Raw genomic sequence first — 21802 nt, forward strand, 5'->3', positions numbered from 1 at the left:
TTTAGCGAAACATTGGGGTTGGCAAATTACCTGTTTTCGCTCTGTAGTGTAATATTTTTGCATTGCGATTTTATAAAATACCTGAAATCACATTCAATCCTCATGATTTTTAAGACCATCAGTAGTTTATTACATCCTCTGTAATATCCAAGCATAAAAAAGAATGGTGATGACTCACAAAATCTCCCAAAAATCAATAAAGCAGATTAGTTTTGGGTTATTTTCCGAAGTTTAACCTCTCAGCTGTCGACGTACACTAATCTAATTTTTTTGTGATACGTTAATAACCTAGGAGTTTATTTTCCAATCTCCTACGAGCAAACAGACGAAGAATATATAACATCAATAAAAACTTCACTTGTCAATTGAGTAATTGAGCCTAAAGAATGAGGTACAGTTTGCGCCTTCATTTAATTCCTTAAAATTAACAGACTAAAAAACTTCGCCAATTCTGTCTATTTCCCCTGTCCCTTCGTTCTCAAAAGCATCTCACTTCGCATGGTAACGTTTGTGCTGTTAACAACATTTTCCCCATATTTCACATAATTTGCGGTCAGCCTTTGACCCAAACAGCCAACCTCCGCGACTACAGTGTTGAACTTGAGCGACGACGTTTTTTCGAGATACCTTCCTTTGCTTCCTTGGAATGCTCGATTATCTGTGCAACCTGCATGAATTCAATCCCCTATTCGAGGTAGACGGTGTTTATTTTTCAGCGATCTGTCAGAGGTCTGTTGGCCAGCTTCAGCCCGGTGATCAAGTCATAGAGCAGGATTTCCTGTCGGTACATGTACAGACACGGAAATAACATGCTTTATATATTCGAGTTTCTTGTCAAAGAGATAGCACTGCTGTTCCGAATTGCAAAGGTTTTGGTCGACCGTTGTACGTCTATCGAGGTAACTTTGATTCTTTACTAACGATGTAACTTAAGGCTAGCTTAAGTAAGCGCTAGGCCCGACTCCAATACTAGTACTAGGCCTAGTACAGTAGGATGGTGACTTCGAAGTTCGGCCACTTAAGACTTAAAACACCCCAAAACTAAATCTTCTGGTCTAAATCACCAGAAAATATACTTCATATGGTGGGAGAATTGTGTTTTAGTACGATACACGGCCAAACTTTCTTTCCTGCAAACTGTTTTCACGTTGTTTTCCAAGAAAATTCTTCGTGATTGTGGAACTGGTATTTCTTGCTAGAGTATTGCGAAGTTCGGACAGGCAACCTACAGTGTGGCGCTGGTAAAAATTGGTGGCGCTGTTGCTCTTTCAGTAATTATAACAGACTTCATAGATCTTCGTCATTTTATTGACAAAGATGTAAGTAATTTCTTGCACACGGGTCATTTTGGAGAGAAAATAACTGTAGCTTCTTACTTTTTGGTGAAATTTGGCTCTTCCTGTAGGTTTTCATGGTGAAAATCGTGTATTTCTTAGGGTGCCCGAACTTCGCAGTATGGCGAACTTCGCAATACTGACTATACTGTAGGGGTGTTACTAAAACGAATGACAATTGCGTTACACATAACGAATGACAACATGTTGTACACACTAAAAATTGCGTTGACTAAAACGAATGACAGTAATGACAGCACAGACATTTGCTTCAACCGGATATCAAAGTTCAGACCTCGTGGGTATCTAGATCTAGTAAATTACGGACAAGATAAAAACGCACCTTATAGTAAGCGAAATTGTAAGTCTGATTTTAAAAAGTAAATTTAACATCATTTTTCCGACATTAATTGTTAGAAACTAACAATACTATCATCTTGAAACGGCTTTACAGAGGTAGCATGGTGACTTCGAAGTTCGGACACTTAAGACTTAAAACAACCCAAAACTAAATCTTCTGGTCTAAATCACCAGAAAATATACTTCATATGGTTGGGAGAATTGTGTTATAGTACGATACACGGCCAAACTTTCTTTCCTGCAAACTGTTTTGACGTTGTTTTCCAAGAAGATTCTTCGTGATTGTGGAACTGGTATTTCTTTGCTAGAGTACTGCTAAGTTCGGACACGCAACCCACAGTGTGGCGCTGGTGATAAAATTGGTGGCGCAGTTGCTCTTTCAGTAATTATAACAGACTTCATAGATCTTCGTCATTTTATTGACAAATATGTAAGTAATTTCTTGCACACGGGTCATTTTGGAGAGAAAATAACTGTAGCTTCTTACTTTTTGGTGAAATTTGGCTCTTCCTGTAGGTTTTCATGGTGAAATGGTGTATTTCTTAGGGTGTCCGAACTTCGCAGTATGCCGAACTTCGCAATACTGACTATGTCAAAAGCACAGCACTCAAGCGCATTCTCACACAAAAACTTTCCAGGCTGTGGTTTCTCTCCGTAAATTACACCAATACCCTACAACCACATAACATGCGATTTTCCTCAAATCATTTTTGCGCAGAAACCCAATAACCGCATTTACTCCACTCCGTTAATCATGCTATCTTTTCTCAACACTCTCCTACGTTGTCATTCGCTGTCATTCGCGAATGATATTTAACCCTGTACAAAGTCAATCGTCATTCGGTCATTCGCTGTCATTCGTTTTAGTTTGTCCCCCTAGTAGGCCTAGTACTAGTAGTACTAAACTAGGGTTTCAGTTGTTTTCCGCATACGTTACTTTCCGCTGATTACTTTCCGCTGAAAAAATTCTTCTGCGGAAAAAACCTTTTTTTTACTTACCTGTACACTATATTTTTCCGCAAATTTAGGATACCAAATTCAGGCAGGATGATTAAAATAACATGAGAAAGTATCAAAAAACGTCGATCAAGGATGGTTAGACTGAGTTCATGTCAGAAAAGTTAAGCTGCTTATAATTTAGAGGAGGCTTGGGGTGTAATTAGGGATTATTAAAAAAGTATGAGGCGGTCGGCGGATAAAAGAGCAAAGGGACACCCGCGTTATGAAGGATTGATTATCTAATAAAGTATTTAAACTGCGGTCCGCATAATGATGGTTTAAAAAAAAAGTTGTAAAAGGCTGTATCTTTGATTTTCGCTGGAAATGGCTGTATAACTAAGGCATGTCGAAAACTACAACCCAAAAGTGTGGCGCTGTTTAACTAAAATTAAACTTGTGCTTACAGCCTAAGCTAGTGCTTAGAGCCTAAGCTACAACCTTAGCTATCTTAAATCTAGTCTCGAAGCTACATTTTATCCTGTTACAGTCAAATCCTATCTTCTCCATCTTCCTAAATCCTTCCATGTGCCTAATCATTTCAGTAAGTCATTCTGTTCCTCCCAAAAAAAAAACGGTATTTTCCGCTGAAAAAAACGTTGTTTTCCGCTGACAAATTTGTTTGTGGAAAACACCGTTTTGTTTCAGCGGAAAGTAACGTGTGTGGAAAATAACGGTACCCCTAAACTAGTAGCATGGTGGGCTCATAATTGACGCACTTAAGGATTTGATCAACGTTGTCTATCAAGGAAAATTCCAAATCACTCAACTGTATGTGTTTTTCATATGTGTAGTTCCTCAGAAATGTTTAAGGTTCTGTGCTTACAGTATGTACCGAACAATTGAGCAGAATAGGACCACAAAATGTCTGCCGTGTCAAGTTCTTTCATACCAATAAAATGGACACATTCGTCGATAAGCTAACTGTAATGTAGGCCTTAGTATACATCCATTGAGTTTAGATGCTGTTTACTATGCTCTGAGCCTTTAAGCTCAGACAGGACAGGTCTCAGGAAGTAGTGTTATCATATTGAGGTAATGTTGGTTATTTTTAGGGTATAATATTTCCAAATGCCCAAAAAATGTGCAAAATTGGGGGGAGGGTGTTAAAAGCTTAAAAAATGCCACAATTTGGTCAGCAAATAGCTGAAATGGATTCAAACTCATGAAATATGTAATTCTGCTTGACTACAAAAAGTTCAGGTGGTCTGCTGTATCGTTGCTAGTAATAATTGAAGGTGCGTCAATTACGGGGGTGCGTCAATTATGAAGCCTTTACTATACTAACAGTTATAAGGCCATAGGTGATACCAAAGTAGGCCTAGACCTATGCCAATATTCATTATGAAAGAAACGGGAAGAATCTAAGAGACCTAAGTTAACAATAGCATTAGGCTGGAATTTCAGCGTTAATTGCCTAGGAATTTCGGACCATTATATGTTCCGGTACTGTCATCAGTTACAGTATGTGCACCAGAGATTAAAAACAGCAAGAAGTTTTCTTTGGTTTTTTTTTTCTTAAACAAATGCTTTGAAATGGTGTCTGAGCAACCTCCATCTTTACGATGGTCAAAGGTAAGTTTGAGTCAATGATGATTTGACCAAATTCCACCGTCAATAGAAAGAATTATACTGCTGGTATTGTTGTAAAGGTCAGGAGTCAGACTACTGTACATGAAACTACATGAGACTACATGTGTTGAGGTTAACTGTTTAAATAGTGAAATAATTCATGAAAGTGTTCCAAAATTCAAAGTTGATGTTTCTTGTAGTGGTCGCACAGGGTATCTGGGTACCGACGCGATACTACTCAGTTCCTAATTAGTTACCGGAATCCTACTCAAAATGTGTTTTTTTTTTTCAAAGTGGCTATTCTTACGACTAGTTGTAAGAATAATTTCCGACTACGCATGCGCAGTTGCTATTTTTTATGACCAGGAGTACCTTTTTTACGACCAGGAGTAACAACAATTTCTGGTTAGGGTTAGGATTGAGGTTGAGGGTTAGGGTTACCCCTACTACATGTGCAGTTGCTGTATTTACTTTACTGCGCTTGAATTCGCCTTTGTCGTAAGAATAGATTATAAGTAATTGTTACGACTAGTCGTAAGAATAGCCACGGCCTTTTTTCTTCTTTTCCCATAGACTTAGTGAAGTTAGTGTGGTGTAAGGCTAGAAGATAACAGCAATAATGGAAGTAATTAGTGTTTGCACAGGTTATCAGGGTACCCGCCGGACGCAATACTACTCCGTTCCTAATTTATTACCGGAATCCTACGGAAAGTGTAATATTCACCAAAAAAAATTGGCAAACCGACGGTTAGGCAGATTTCCCATAGACTTAGTGTGGTGTTAGGCTACCATGGGGTCGAAGATAACAGCAATAACGAAGGAACCCACCCGACACGATACTACTCGGTTCCAAATTCAACCCGAATCCTACGCAAAGTGTGATTTAAAAAAAAAAAAATGCAAACCCATGGTTAAGCAGATTTCCCATTGACTTAGTTTGGTGTTAGGCTACCATGTGGTCGAAGATAACAGCAATAATGAAAGTTTTCCATGGATATCTTATAACTGCATCACAATTTCAGCTATAATAAACAGATGGCTAGGCTAGATTATCCCATTGACTTAGTCTGGTGTTAGGCAACCATGTGGTCGAACTTATCAGCAATAATGAAAGTATTCCATGGATATCTTATAACTGCGTCACAATTTCAGCAAATAAAAAGATGGTTAGGGTTAGCTAGATTTCTCATTTACTTAGTGTGGTGTTAGCTAGGCTAGGAAATCATTATTTATGCATTCGTTTATTTCATAGAAGGAATTTTACAAGATGTTTATGGATTATAGACGGGATAACTAAAAAATAATAATCGCAAGTGGCATTTTACTAATCGTTTATTCCAAATGCGATTAAATTGTGCGAATCGCGCCATCTCGCTGCTAATGTGAACCCTGGGCCTACATAATAGATAGTAGTATAGTATAACAACTGTTTAAGAGCTAAATTTAATATTATTATGGTCTGATCCGATAGACGTGGAGAGCAAGCATAAGCAGCGGCGGCAGTGCAATGTTAGTAGTAATGTTAATTATAATTAAATAATTAAGTTATTAACAGTTTATTGAAAGAAACAAAAGCAAATAGAAATTAGTGAGGAAGGTTTTACACCTTATCTTACACCCAAGTATTGGGACATGAAAACATTGTCAGTAGAGATTATAATGCATTTATTACAGCATCCAATATGTAATTTCTTGAAAATCGTGTTACACCAGTGTAAACAATGTTTCCGGGTACCCGGATACCCGACGGGTAACGGCTCTCGGGTACCCGGTTCCCGATTTTTGGACCCGTGTAAACACTAGAAGTAATCAATGGATATCTTGTCACTGCGTCACAATTTCAGCGAACAGTTGGTTAGAATTCCCCCTGGATTAAGTGTGGTATTTGGCTACCATTTGGAAGAAATTAAAAGAATTCTCAATTACTATTTCATCTAAAGACGGGATAACTAAGAAATGATAATCGCAAGTGGCTTTTCGCTAAACGTTTATTTCAAATGGGATCAATTTGCAGGAATTGCACAATCCTGCTGCTATTGCCAACCATGGGCCTGCATAATAGATAGAAGTAGTAAAAACTGTTTAAGACCGGAATTGGATATTTATATGGTCTAATCCAAATTATCCAATAGAGGTGGAGAGCAAACATAAGCAGCCGTGCCAGTGCGATGTTAGTAGTGTTTTTACTTATAAAGTTATGATCAAGTTAATGAAAGAAACAAAAGCAAATAGAAATTAATATAGGCAATAGGCCTTTGTTGATTGGCTCACAAATTAAAAGTAAGCCTACCTGTATCGTAAAGGCAGTGAGCGAATGAGCCACTCACCTAAATGTTAAGCGTAATGCATTTTTTGCCTGCCATCTACTCGCCATTGGAGATTTGGTGACCGTATTTGTCGAGGACTGCCTCCTAACACAGGCTAGCCACAAAAGTGAAAGTAGTCCTTCTGTAGGCCTAACGGTCATAAATAAAACAGAGAATTGATTGGCGCATGATCTGTTGAGCGGGGCTTGCAAATTTTGATTTAAGTTTGTGGAATCTATGGACTCTTTGATAAATCTGGCAAATTAGATTCAGCTCAAAATGTTTAACGACAGATAACTTAATAAAAATAATGAATATTGATATGGTAATTGCATAGAACCTTGTCATTTTCACTGAGCTTTTATTGCAGTAAGCTGGAAAGGTCTAAGTATAAATATGGCAAACACGTTCTAAGACTTTAAAGTACATACAGTTACAATTTGATGATATATTTTCAATGTATCACATTAAAGCAAACTAGCAACCCGACATATTCTTACTGCAATGAAGCTCAGCTTTACATGTACGTAAGGCTTACAATATCTCATTCTTACACACTTGCAGGTTGCACAATTTCTTCATACAGTAAAGGTATCTGCAGTCTGTGACAATGCCTCCCAGGAAGCGAGCAGCTAAAAAAAGTACTCCATCAACGACTGGTACCAAGAAAGCTAAAGTAACAACAAAACCAGAAGATGCAGAGTTAAAAGTTAAAGTGGAGGCATTAAAGACAGCTGATAGTGGCAAACAGTCTGTCCACAAAGTTGACTCACATGTGAAATTATCATCAGTATCGGTGAGTGAATTAACACAAAGATTCACTGCCAAGTAAAATGTGGCACCCTTCCAGCAATCAATTTCTACAATTTAAATCTCTTGGCACTATTGTGTCCTGAATTATCACACAGCCATGATGGCATGTGCCTCCTTTGTTATGCCAAAACATTAATTAGAAGCATCCTAAAGAGGCAGATGTAGTAAAATTTCCATCCACAAGTTCTGTACATGTATAAAGGCTATAAAAGGCTTTGTACTGTACATATTGTACACAATCACAATACCATTACGTAATGTCTGTCTTAGACCATGGACTTCACCTCTCAGCTCTTGCAAGTATTTTTTTTCTGTAGCAGAACCAGCTGTTTGAAGGACACATTTAACAAACACCCTTGATTCATTACAAGCTGTTGACTGAATCCATGTCAAAAAAGTACATTGTTATAATTGTGTGATTATTTGTTCACAATATTACTAGATAGGATTGCAGAGTTAGGGATTGGTCAGTTTGTGTTTATATGGAATGCATAATGAAGCTTTAACCTGGTAAGTTCATGTTTATACTTCATAACAAGCTATGCAACTATGTCAACATATTTTTTGATGTGTAAACAATGCTTTACTTCAATTTGTATTCACAGGTTTACAAGGACTATGACTGCATGTTAAATCAGACCAACATAAACCAAAACAACAATAAATACTTTGTTATTCAGCTTCTTACTGGAGGAGCTAAGTACCACGTTTTCACAAGATGGGGACGTGTGGTGAGTTCTAAGATGCATTTACTCAGGGATCATGTAAATAGTTGTGTGCTTAAATTTAACAGAACATTATTTGTTTTACCTGTCTGAGTAATAAACTTGTTTTAAGTGTCAGCATTTTTCAATAACTCAGAGTTTAGAGCCATTAGAGCCATTGATTTCTCATGCTCATACATGGAAAGAAATTTTGAGACTCAAATGACACATGATTGGAATCCTTAAAAGTGAGTGATTGGTAGAGTCTGAGGACATGAGGGGCATGTGCCCTCCTCTCCACCCACCCATCCCACCCTTTTCCCTATTAATAAATGAAAATAACCTGTTTGTTGAAAAAATTAGGGATGCACCCGACATCCGGTCCGGCCGGACTATCCGGCCGGATAGTGAGCAATTATCCGGTTCCAGCCGGATATTTTTTTTAAATCTGGCCGGATCTTTTTCAAAATCTGGCCTGAATTATTCCTTAAAAAGGTGTTGGTATTAACTTAAATCAATGTAAACTATTTCCAAAAATTAATAAAAACATTCAAAGTAAGGTAAAATTAGGTTTAACATGTTTAATTTAATTTTCTCAAAGGTCTGACCCACTGTTTCTAAAGATCAACCAAAAGTATACAACTACTGTAATAATATAAAGCTCTTTTTTTTTTTTAACAGATAATATTGCAGTGTAAAAATTTGTTACCAAATAATGAATAATAAAAGACAATTCTAAATCCAGATAGTAGTGTTATTACAACAAATAAATAATTTTTTTAATCAGTATGAAGTATGAGATTTGTGAAATGTAGCTTCCCGTTTTAAAACTTTATAACTTTAAAACTTTATAAGTAGAATGCAGTATTTTTCCAGCAAACAAATTTACATACTGTACAGTATCAAGCTTGTCAACAATTATATTGTAGTTATTTTATTAAAGAATGTAGATTACACCACTTCAAGTCATATTTAATCAAATAAATGGGGTATTAATTTCACCTTCTTTATAATATGCGTATACCTCACCTAAGATTTGCTCCTTGTTTCATACTTCTACTTCTTATTAATGATTTTCTTTTGCATTATGAAAAAATCCGGCCAGATTTCATGTACTTTCCGGCAAAATCCGGTTCCGACCGAATCTAAAAATTTGGATCCGGTGCATCCCTAGAAAAAATCTTCCGTGTTTGTAATTAAAAGCGTGCATCCCTTACTGACTTAACATCTGCCCTCTACTGTAGTTGAAAGTTCAACAGAATTGTAGTTATAAAGTGCCCCTTTCGTTGAGAAATTAATTTTTTTTTTCAAAGTTCCTTGTGCTACAAAGAAACATTCGAATACTGAGGTTTGTTGTACGGCATGCACAGAGGATCCATAGAGAACTTCATGCTCATTTGGGGTCACATATTTTTTCTTCTTCAAGTATTGCTTCAAGTCATTTATCATGGGTGTTTCTAGATCAACCAGATCTTTTACACTGTATCCAAAATGTAAGTTTGATGAAGCAGCTGTTACTGTGTACATGTATCCCTGTATTCCAGAAAAGGAAGCTTGAATAAACTCAGAGAAGCATGCATTCACAGTAGATATATAATACAAAGCTCACATATATGCCTTAACACTTTCAATACAACTTTCCTGTTTCAAAATTAGGTACAGCATGAAATTGAAATGTTTTATCGTTGGATTTAGTATTAAAACTGAGAAGTTTATACTACAGTAAGACACTACTAGATATTCAACCATCTGGAAGGTATATGAACTGCTGTGTTGCACCAGTATCTTTGTAAATTATGCATGCATTTATGGTTTCTAGAATTACAGTAGTTACTATAGTTTGTTATAGCTAAACTTTCTTCAAAGGTTGGTTTTATTCAATTTGATGTCCTTATTTTGCAAGCTGTAACTGTGGATGAATCTGTCCTAATTTGTAGTCCTCACATCATGTAACATATATATGTATAAGAGTAATAGGTTAACTATTGAACATTATGGTAGCATAGCCTCCATTGTCATATGTAACAAGTAACTACCATCTGTTTCACTTCAGGGAGAGCCTGGAATGAATGCTACTAAATCATTTGGAGATGAGGAAGCAGCAATCAAAGAATTCAAGAAGAAGTTTAATGACAAAACAAAGAACAAGTGGGATGACAAGGCCAATTTTTCACCTGTGGCTGGAAAATACACTTTGATAGAAGTAGAACAAGTTAATGAAGACGAAATGGCAGAGACTGCGCAAAAGGTGAGTGTATTTAAATGTCCACTTTTATTTTATGCAGAACTGAATAGCATACTGGATGATGTCACTGTATCCCATCATGAAGTGACCATAAACTAGTAATATACTATGCATTTGCACAGTATATTCTTTAAGCTGTGATTGATAAGACAACCTTTGCTTTAACTCTATCAAGAAACTAATTTATATACTTTTGTTTTTTGAAATAAACCATCTTGATTTACATTTCCCAACAGTTGAATGCCCTGGATGAGATTGATACAGAGATTATTACAAGCCCATGCACCTTAGATACAGCAACGCAGCAACTGATTAAACTTATTTTTGACAATAACATGTTCGAGGAACAAATGGCTAAATTTGAACTTGGTAAGATGTTGAAGGTTTTGTGAAATGTAGATCATGCTCATTAATTACATCAAGAACATAACAGTTTCATATTTTGATACTTACAGAACTTATGTAATGTAGACAATGAGTCTGTTGTTTGCATCCAGTTGATGAGTTAGTAGAGTCGTCGTGGTCACTCAAGAAATGCATCTTTACACGTCGCCATGGAGATGTCTTCTCTACTGATCTATTACACTCATCATCTGATATAACAGAGACAGATGACAATATTCCAGCATTTATAGATTACATATAGAATACAATATACTTAGTTAGTATTACATATAGGCAAAGCTATACTTATGATTACTAACATAGGATTACAGCTTTGCTTATAATTATGACTTGCACAGTAATATGCACAGTTAATTATATTTGGCATTATGAAAAAATTAAGTATATGCATGAGGTCTGGGATTCATGTTTCAACTTCACCAGTTGAACAAATTATGAGTGATGTAGTTAAAATCTGAGTTATAAAATAAATGATGTACAAATTAATTTTCCTCACAGATGTAAAGAAAATGCCACTGGGGGTTCTCAGCAAGCTGCAAATTGCCAAAGGTTTTGATGTTTTAGAGGAATTACAAAATGCACTGGATCTTGGTCTGCCTCTGACTAAGCTTCAAGAATTGTCCTCTAAGTTTTACACTGTAATACCACATTCATTTGGAAGGAAACTCCCACCAACCATCAACTCTGCTGAGGTTTTACAGAAGAAGAAAGATATGCTTTTGGTGGGTTGTTTAACAATTAACTCTGTACTTTGTATATTATGCACATCTTCTTCTACTACTAACCCTGTTCAAAGTACTTTCTTTTTTTTCTTTTTTTAATTCTGCAGTGTTGCCTGATATATTCTTGGTATGATACTATGTCTGAAATTAGAATGGTTACTTTGTTGTTGGGAATGCACAACGGTTTCTTTTAATTCCTGGTTTCTTTTTGTTCCTGGTAAAACGTTTAAATGTAGTGGTTCAGCTATTTGAAATACTGGGTGCTGTACAATATGATTTTAGGCATTTTAGCAGTTGAATGGTACTATAGGGAAAGGTTATAATTGATTATTCAAAAGGTAAGGATGACCATATGACAGTGTTAAAGGCCATTCCTGGTTATGGTTACAGTAGATCAGGCTAATAGAATAAGGGGTTAATCAACGGTCTAGCGTGCGTTACTCACAGGATTAATGCACGATTGGGGGATAATGCAAGCGATGCACGAGGGCGGAGCCCGAGTGCATCCAGCGATAGCATTAACACCCGGAGTGCATTAATGATGTGAGTAACGTACGCTAGACCGTTGATCAACCCCGTTCATTCACACACTACCATTTGTGTGGGGGAAAAATCATAAAACAAAACATATTTGGTTACATATAACCAAAGATTTATTAAAGTCATGCCCCGTAATTTTACCGTGCATTACTCACAGGATTAACCACGGTCAGCTGACCTGAATGGACCAATAGGATTTAGGAATCTTTACTAAGTATGAATGAACAGTCATTTTAAATAATTAAAGGAAAATAAAACTGTTAGCAAACTGCTTATCCACTAGAGAGCCTGTGTAAGGGTATGTGTAAAAGTAAGTTGGCCTGACGTTTCGTTATCCTAGCAGGATCTTCTTCAAAGGCTAAAGTAACAGTAACAGAAGAGACAAAAACATGCACAGAATACAGACAGGTTAATGAGCATGGTGAACACAAAGAGATGGATGTAAGAGGATTAGTAGACAAGGGATGGAAAGAATAAATAATTGTAATTGCAGGTGTACAAGGAAGGGTGCTCAAATAAATCTCATTACTGTGCATTATAGCAGAGTAATATTGTTTGTTCATCCATCATATGGTGTTGTGTTTGCCTCAAATGTTGATCCAACATTGGCATTAAGACATATATACTGTAAGTGTCAGCTGTGAAGTGTGTTAAAAACATTTTGTTGGTGTAATAGAGCTACTGTACAATAGGCACAAGTACAAGAATCCTTAACGCAGGTTTAATGGTTCATCCTAAAGTGCAGTGACATGGCAACCCTTATTGTTCGAAATATGATGTTTGTCTTTCAGGTGGGTTGCATGGTTTTCTTCTTGTTTTCACTTGTATCTTTGAAGAAAGTATAGACTTACTTTGTCTCTAAATTGCAAACTTTCCATAACAAAATTCCAAGAATCATTCTGTTATTTGATGCAACATATGACATTACTGACAGTTGCAAAAATATAATGTTAGATATATCGCCCAGTCCTAGTAGCTAAGACAAATGTGGAGTGTTTCATAAGTTGATATTTTCAAACCTTTTCCTGAATGTAATTAATGTAATGTGAACATTACTAGCAGTGGCCCCGAAATAAAATATAATTATTTGTATGCATCACAAATTTTACTAACCAAGTTTGCCAAAATTTATTTTCAGGTTCTTGGTGACATTGAGATTGCCCAAAGCATGCAGAAAGAGAAACCGAAGGGCCAGAAAAAAGTAAGAACTTTGTGTCGTTAGTGCTTAATTACAGTAGTTTGTTATGTTGACATTTCAATATGGGTTTTGTTACATAATGTGATATGGTTAAGAACATGACTGGCCTCAATTAGCTACTCAGCCCAGCAACTTGGAAAAGAAAGTCTTTGCAAAAAGCCATTAGAAGTTAATTTATGTACACGTAATCTTTGACTTTTGAAGACAATGGGAATCTTTGCTGTTAGTTTTGAGATGAGGCTAAGTGGTAAAAAGGATAGGTTTATACTTAATGGTGAAGTGTTTTAATGTTCTGAATGGACAGTTACAGATATGATTTGTTTTTTAAGGAGGGAAAAGATATTAAAAAGTAGGCTGTTTCTTGCTTTACTGTGTACTTCTGGTACAGAAGATTTTAATACATTGCTCTGTTTCTAGTCAAAGAAACAATTACATATATTCCAGCCAGGTAGTCTGATATCAAGTCAATACTGGTAAATTCTTTCTGTTCTTCAGAATACCAAGGAAGTACCTCACCCATTGGATGCCCAGTATGCTCTTCTAAAATGTGGACTGGAACACGTATCACCAAAATCAGCTGAATTTAAGGTATATTTTAATGAAATACAAACTTGGTTTAAGAGAGGTCTAAGTCTGTGTCTGAAGGAACACTGTTCTTGGTTACTTGTCTTAGGTAGGCAAATTGAAGCTTGGATGAAGTTCATACTTTATATGTTGATCCATCTTAGTGAGTAAAAGCATCATATCATGTTATGCAAAGGTCAAAGGTTATCGTAGGTCAATAAAGGTCACAATTCTGGATTTGGTTGTAAGCTCCTGTCACATGGCAAACCAACCAAGGAATTATTCAAACTTCAGATTATAATTTATTTTACTGCTTCATAGAATCTTCCTCAATTTAAGCAAACTTGAAGTTCTAAAACTTGTGGTCTTTTTCTTTGTTGTGTGAAATGAAACTTGACTAGTTAGCAATTGATATGAATTTGAAATCCAATCCTATTGAAATTTACCACATTATATGATTAGATCTTTGTTAGGTACTCAGTTGTGGGTCATTGGTGCTTTGTTGTAATATTGAGAAGTGTAAATGATTTAACCAAGTTTTTATCATACATCAAGATATGAAAATAATCATGTAAATTGAACCATTAGAAATGGTCTTATGAAATGATGTCTGTATTTTTCCTGACATCACAACTTGGCAAGTAACCTACTGGGAGAGTTATGAACACAAAAACTTCAAAACAAAAGATTGGATGAACTCAATAATTGGCATGTTGATCCAAATTTGTAACTAGCACCACCTCATTGTTTGTTGTCAAGGTTAAAGGGTTATCTTAGGTCACCATTGTCAAAGTTTGAAACTTGTAAACACAGTTTACTCAAAAAAGTAAAGCAGGAAAGACCTTGATACTTAGGTCATTTGAGGTGACAAACTTGTGTGTGGTATTACTGCAACTCTCATAACAATGTCATATCTGGCATGAAGGTGAGAAACATGTTTGTGCTTACTAGTGTCCCCTAATCTTGGTCTGTTTCTTAATCAAAGTGTTTGCCTTTTAACGGTATAGTGCATGAGACTTATTTGATAAGAATTAGAAGCTTAATAACAGGAACTTCTCCATGGTTTTTGTATTGAATTCAGTTACTTTTCTGGGAGTTATGTTCAGTTTGATGCAACTAATTTCTTGTTTTATTGTTTCTTTCTGTCTAGATTATTGATGCTTATGTGAAAGCAACAGGACGACCTAAAGAACTGATGAATGTGTGGAAAGTTGATAGACATAATGAGGTAAGAAACTTGTGCATAACATGGTTTTGTTCTCTTACAGTGAATTTGACCACTCCTTTTGGTCAGGACACCCTTCAACAAAGGTTCATTCTACAATATTCAGGGGCATTTTCATTGCCCGCCCCCTGCCCCCCCCTCCTACCTTTGAATTCCTGTAAACATCACTGAATGTACACTTTGCACTAAATTTTGCAAATATTTCAAAGCTGCAGACATTAATAGTATGCAGTTGTGTTTTTGTTTGAAGAATCAATTGTTTGTCGCTCTCTGTGGCTGCTTACCAAGTACTACAACTTGAAATATCCTCAAATGAAGTTTACATGAAGGCCAACAAATCTGAAACTCAACCTCTCATGTCACTACCTATCAAAATAGTTTCAAGTTCACAAGTCACACTGGAAGAATAGGGCCTAGTTTACACTGGGGGTATAGGGCCTAGTTTTTGAAAACATCATATGACTCCAGTTATTTTATAAATGCACTGCAAAGTTGCTAGACTAGGCATAGTTCAAGTGTGGCTGAGTTTGCCATCGTGGTAAAATTATGGAATTATGGAGTTCAATATATATCATAGCATAGTTGAACTAACAATACAATGCTTACAAGTAGAACTACAGTGTTAGGTCTGGTTATTAACTGCTACCTTTAACAGCTGAAGCACAGGGTCTACAGTTAGCATAACCTAACGTTTTGGTTAGTAAACACTTCTGTATACATTAGCACTGTGCTACATGAGTGTTCGAAAGGTTATGGTAGGTATGCTCAAGGTCATGAGAACTCCTTATCCTCCAATAATTGATGTTCTTGATTGCTTGTGTGATCTTCACAAAATGAAAATCATTCTCCACAAATCCCAAGAAAAGTAAATGTCATCCTACTTGTAGAGTAGGCTCAGCTTTAGCAGATATTGTTGAAGTGCCCAATTTGGCATGATATTTGAGCTAAATTATACAAACTAATTTTCAAGAATTTGATTTGTCACAAACTGGATAGGTACCACTACACATTGCAAGTTCCTATTTGCGTCCAAAATGTCCAGTAATTGCTCTTGAACCCTAATGAAGCATATTCTATTCTGTTGTAAAGCTTAATAGATTGCTTTGATGTGCTAGCATTTTTGTTAGCATTTTTAGGGGTAGAAGCAATTGATTTTCTTTGTTCTGCATTTCATTAAAAGTCAATATTTCATCGGTAATCTTGAAAACTGTTTGTCACTCTAGGATCAGCTGTTTTCTGCCCACAAGGCCATAAAGAATAGACGATTGTTGTGGCATGGAACAAATGTTGCTGTTGTAGCTGCCATCTTGAAGTCTGGGCTTCGAATAATGCCCCATTCTGGGGGAAGAGTTGGAAGGGGGATCTACTTTGCCTCTGAGCACAGCAAATCTGCAGGTTATGGTAAGATTATTGTTTTATACTTGCATTATCTGTGTGCAAAATGAGTCATTTGATGAATTTATTTACTTCTATCAAGATGATTCAACTGCATCTTGGTATTTTATATGGGTGTTGCTTTTAATACGGCAAATCATTATGATATCACATTTTAATATTACATTATGAGCTTATAAAGTTGTTTGTGTCATTTGTTGATGGTGTTAAATATGTAAAATTCAGAAAAGTCAGCCTATGTACAAGAAGGGTTCCATACTGTCCTCAATCCATGACAATGTGTTACATCTAATAAGTAGTAATGAAATGATTGTATCAAAAGCACTCTTTGGTTCCCTTCTGAAAGCAAAGGAACCTTTGTAGTCACCTCGTCATCGTGTGTGTGTACATGTGTGTGACGCTTTTGTTGTATGCACGATAACGATAAGGGAATGATTGATCAATGCCATACTTGATGGGTGGTGGTTGGGTGGTCAAGAATGAGTTGATGAACCTTATTGAATTTGGTGCTCATATCATGAATATTGATGAGATCACAGGGTCAAATGTCAATATATTCAAATTGCAATAACTTGGCAACCAAAGTTGGAGTTTCTTCAAACTGGTATAATAAAAACATGGTGTTAGGCTACCACATGGTCGAAGATTCATATTTCTTAATCTTTGATATTCCTGTTTATTTATTAATACTGGTGATAAACAAATGGAATGAAAACACTGCCCATGTATTTTAATGTAAGCAAATGTGATCCAATGAAACATTCAATGGTTTGGCTATAGATTACTGTTTAAGTGCTGCACTGATGATACCACTATACCTTGTGTTGAGAATATTTGCAATTTCTAGCCAGTTTGCCTTGTTTTGCCGAAGGCAAAATAAATCTACCTGTGGTTGCATGTTTGTGTGTGCAGCACAGGTGCACTTCTTTTCATTCAGCATGAGGACTCGAACAAAGGTAGTCCTCAGATGTTGTTTGAAAAGAATCACCCATCAGAAGAATTCTATTGTTAAGCGATATTGTTAGGGTACATGGATTAAACAATGGAAAAACAATAGGGTCCTAACTCGGAATGTGTGTGTGACATCTTCGCTTGTAAACTAACTCCAAAAGCACATGGTGGTTCAGTTACATTCTTGGTATTCAGTTGAATCTTAGTAAGTACAAGAACCTTGTAGTTATCTGTGTTGGTCAAATGTCATTGTAAGATCACCAAGGTCAAAGTCTTAATAACTTGTAAACCCTATTCCTTCAAAATCAAACTTTGCATCAACTTCAAACTCAGTATTGGATACAACTTAGTGAGTACTGGGTACAAAAAAACCTGTTGTCTTGCATGTGAATCATCATTTGATGTCACCAAATGTGAAATGTCTGAAAGCTTTATAAAATCTACAACTTAAAAATAAAGCTTGAGCATTATACTTGTAATGTAGATGCATGTTATTAAGTACTGTATAAGACCCTTGTATGCACAGTTTACATTAAATGTTCACACAGAAAGTACAGCAAGGAATCACTAATCCTGTTGACTTTCCGGTTGTATGCATCTGTTGAATGTAGCAATAGTTAAGTTAAAAAACTTTGTGTCAAAAGATATGTTTCGTATTTGATTACTGGTCAGCCACAGAGTACAGATGAATTTGTGGGTTCATGCTATTAAGAAACATGAGTGGGGGGAGTGGGTACTCTAGTGGGTATTTAAACCCTTTTAATGCTAAAACAGGACATTATTTGATCTGATACAACATTAACTACTATAATCTGCTCTATTTTAGTTGGCTGCACAAACAAAGGAGTTGGCATTATGTTTCTGAACGAAGTTGCTCTTGGTAAAGAACATCACATCTCCCGTGATGACTCAAGTTTGCGGATAGCACCAAGTGGGTACGATAGCATCATTGCTAAAGGGCAGCAAGAACCAGGTAAGAATCTACTCTGATGCTTAAAGCCAACATCCATTATGAAGTCATAATGATTTGCTCCACTTTGGAATGCAGCCTGTCCCATTTCTAATTGCATTTATGGAAGAAAATATATGAAGCTTTGTCAGGAGATTTAGCACATGCAATCAGGACACAGTGAGATTCCCATTAAAACCAAGAGACTCTCCTAAAACTGTCAATGTTGGCAAGCCTGGTAGCAGAATGTATGTCTAGATCTCTGCCACTCTGTGCAACACTTATAAACCATAATGTTTGTCTTATTTCTTTATTATTCTGCTTATTAGATCCTCTGAAGGACACTACTCTGACAATTGATGGAAATGAAATCAAGGTACCCCAGGGTAAACCAGTGAGGCAGCAGCAGTTTATGCACAGCTCATTTTGGCAGAGTGAATACCTCATTTACAAAGAGAGCCAAAACAGAATTCGTTATCTCCTTCAGTTTAAATTGTATTAGCCGATGGTTCAAGACAACAAGTCTTGTATTGTATATCATTTCATTGCATGTAAGTTGAAAAATGTTTAGAACTAAATGGATTTTTTTTTTTTTTTTTTTTTTGGGCATCATTTTTGGAAATTACAGTTAGATCTATCTTGACCTTTTGTGATTTTATTATCTTACTTTTTATGAAATTTTGAAGGAAGAAAAATAATACCAATTAATTAGATAAGAACTACACTGTTCTTTTTTTGGCATCATTGTTTGAAATTACAGTTAGATCTATCTTGGCTTTTTGTGTTTTTATGATCTTACTTTTTATGAAATATTGAAGGAAGAAAAATAATACCAATTAATTAGATAAGAACTACACTGTATTTTGAATTTTCTGCTTGCTTACACAATTATAACATGGAGATAACATGCTTATAGAAATAAGTTCTGCTTCTAAATTTATGCTATTTTATTAATGTAGTATCAAAGAAAAATTTATGCAAAGTAATCAAGTGTAACTAAACTTCAATCAATGACTTTGGTTCTCTGGTGAAGGGAACCTACAATAGGTAGTCCTTGTGACGTTTCATCTTCTCAGCAAGTGGATCAGGAAATGCATTAAACATGCATAAAACCTACCAATGAAGAGAAGAATTGTTAGTCAAATATTAAATCTATGACTATGTAATACAAAGGGATCCACATGGCATAGCATGTATGTAAGGGAACCACCAGGCATAGCATGTATATGTATATCAGTTCAGCTATGTAGTTTCCTCTGAAAACTTATATTCAGTAAACAGTATACAGGGTGTAGCTTGACTTGCTGCCATTATCCTTGATGTGAAAAGATAGCGTGCATTGCAAAATGTTACTAGAATGATGTCTTTCATTTAATAATGACTTCAGTTTTGTTGATATGCCAATAGGCAGATTGTGTTGTGCTGTCAACCACAACTTGTAGTTTGGTTTTATCTTATGACAAAGTGTTTGTATGTACAGTACTTTTGTTCCTTGTCTGATAGGTGGGTTTACTATCAAGTGTCATATGTAATAAATTAATATCCACAGTGTTTGACCAGTGGGATGTTTTTAAGAATATCAATAAGGTGTGATTTTAGTATGATGTGTTACCTGCAATCTATGAATTTGTCTGAAATAGGTATAAATGTGCCAATAATGGAATGTTTCTGAAATTGTATGATATATTCAACGTTATGGGTTATTTGCAAATACTTTGTACTGAACTAGGAATTTATCTCTTGTAGTCAATCTGCTGTGATCTATGTGCAATTTTCCAATGATAAACTTTGAAACTTCTATACGGTGTCACTTGTAGTTCAACTCAATACACATGTAACCTGATGAAGTCTTTTGTCTTTGTCCTATCATTAAAACTTACCTATAGGGCATGTATAAAGGTATAACTTTCTGGATTCAAAGGGGACATGTTGCATTGTCTTACTGGAATTGTCAGTGTTGACATGTGTGGAAACCTGCACTTGAATCTGAAAAGTATCATTTCAGCAGGAGATGGTGTGAGGGTGCTGCAATGACCTTTCAATAGAGACTGAAAGCTGTTTGCAGAAGCTTCATGTCAAAGGAAAATACTTCATCATCTATGGAAATATTAAAAGGATTGGTCAGGTGAAAGAAGAAAAACTTAGCATCCTGGTACTTACATTCAGTTCATGTGTGTTGAGCAGGGTGAACACAAAAGAGAAGGATGTAAGAGGGTTAGTAGACAAGGGATGGAGAGAAGAAAGAAACCAACAGGGGGAAGAAGAGAGGTAGGAGATAAACTATAGAGGGACAAAGAGAGGATTAAGGGAAGAGGGTGGGGAGTAAACTAGAGAAGGAAAAAGACAGAAAAGAGTGGAGAAAAAGAGGTGAAAGAGAGCTACCAAAAGAGTGAGGGGGGTGGGGAGATGGAAGACGGGTTAGGGAAGGAGAAGAAAGGTTAGTCAAATCCTTCCTGAATAGCGCCCATGAGGTTGAACGGTGCGAAGGCACCCAGTCTCTGAAAGATTCAATCCCCTGTAGGTATGGTTGGGGAGGTCAAAGTGTTTTCCAACCTGGGTCTCAGTCTTCATGGTGTTGACTGTGGATCTGTGACCATAGAACCGCTTCTTGAGGGTGGTTTTGGTTTCACAACATACTGGATGGTGCAAACTCTACAAGAGAACAGATATATGACATAAGTGGTTGTGCAAGTGATGTGACCCTTAGTCTTTGTGTGAGTTGCATGCTGTGGCTGGTGATGGTATTGGATTCAACAATGTGGTGGCTGCAGACGATGCATCTTGAAGTACGATCACATTTGAAACTACCATGCTGAATGGGTGAAGGGTTAGAAGTTAGAGGCGAAACAGCAGCACGCACAAGAAGGTCTCGTAGGTTGAGGGGTCGTCTGTAGGCGATGATGGGTTCTCCAGGAACAGCTTGTTGGAGTCTATCTGAAGTGAGGAGAATGTTGTGGTTGTTAGTGGTGATTTACTGAAGAGGAGGATCATGAGAGGTAGACATGTTTTGTACCAAAAGTGTGAACTAGAAGCTTGAACTTGTCATAGATTTGAACTGAGAAATGTGGATGATGTTTTTCATTCAAATGTACATATGAGGTATTTCTTCAAACTTGGGATGCATTGACATAGTGAATACCCTACAGGCGTTTGGGTGTTAGTTATGCTTCTTCCCCTTAAGCAAATTTGGAACCCTGTGTCCAATTTTAAAACAAATTGAGATGTAAAGAGAAGAACAAATATTTTGCTCTATAGTCTAACTATGACATCAAACCTGTTTGAGTTATGATACATTGTGATAATGCTTAGCATATGGTCTTTTTCATAAGTCCAAAAAAAATTTGACTATTTGATGTTCCAATCTTGTGCAAATTTGAATCAATATTCATGAAAAATAAAGACCTTCCAAGCCTACAGTCCATAACCTAGCTATAGCAAACCATTATAAATACACAACAATGGAGATGAAACTTGATTCTACATCCACACAACACTGCAGTATTCCATGACATTGCCCAATCGA

At 36.3% G+C, this 21802-nt stretch overlaps 1 protein-coding gene across 1 annotated transcript; it reads left to right on the forward strand.

Annotated features, from left to right (window-relative positions):
• Positions 1 to 611: 611 nt before the first annotated feature.
• On the forward strand, positions 612 to 20124 carry LOC139961020 (protein mono-ADP-ribosyltransferase PARP3-like). The gene is made up of 12 exons (XM_071959810.1): positions 612 to 899; positions 7133 to 7364; positions 7987 to 8112; positions 10139 to 10333; positions 10567 to 10699; positions 11234 to 11457; positions 13136 to 13198; positions 13691 to 13783; positions 14910 to 14987; positions 16208 to 16385; positions 18157 to 18303; positions 18609 to 20124. Exons 2-12 carry the CDS (start codon positions 7179 to 7181, stop codon positions 18779 to 18781), a joined length of 1596 nt encoding a protein of 531 aa, XP_071815911.1. The 5' UTR covers positions 612 to 899; positions 7133 to 7178; the 3' UTR covers positions 18782 to 20124.
• Positions 20125 to 21802: the final 1678 nt, after the last annotated feature.

Source organism: Apostichopus japonicus, chromosome 20 (assembly GCF_037975245.1).
Source record: "Apostichopus japonicus isolate 1M-3 chromosome 20, ASM3797524v1, whole genome shotgun sequence".
NCBI lineage: Eukaryota > Metazoa > Echinodermata > Holothuroidea > Aspidochirotida > Stichopodidae > Apostichopus > Apostichopus japonicus.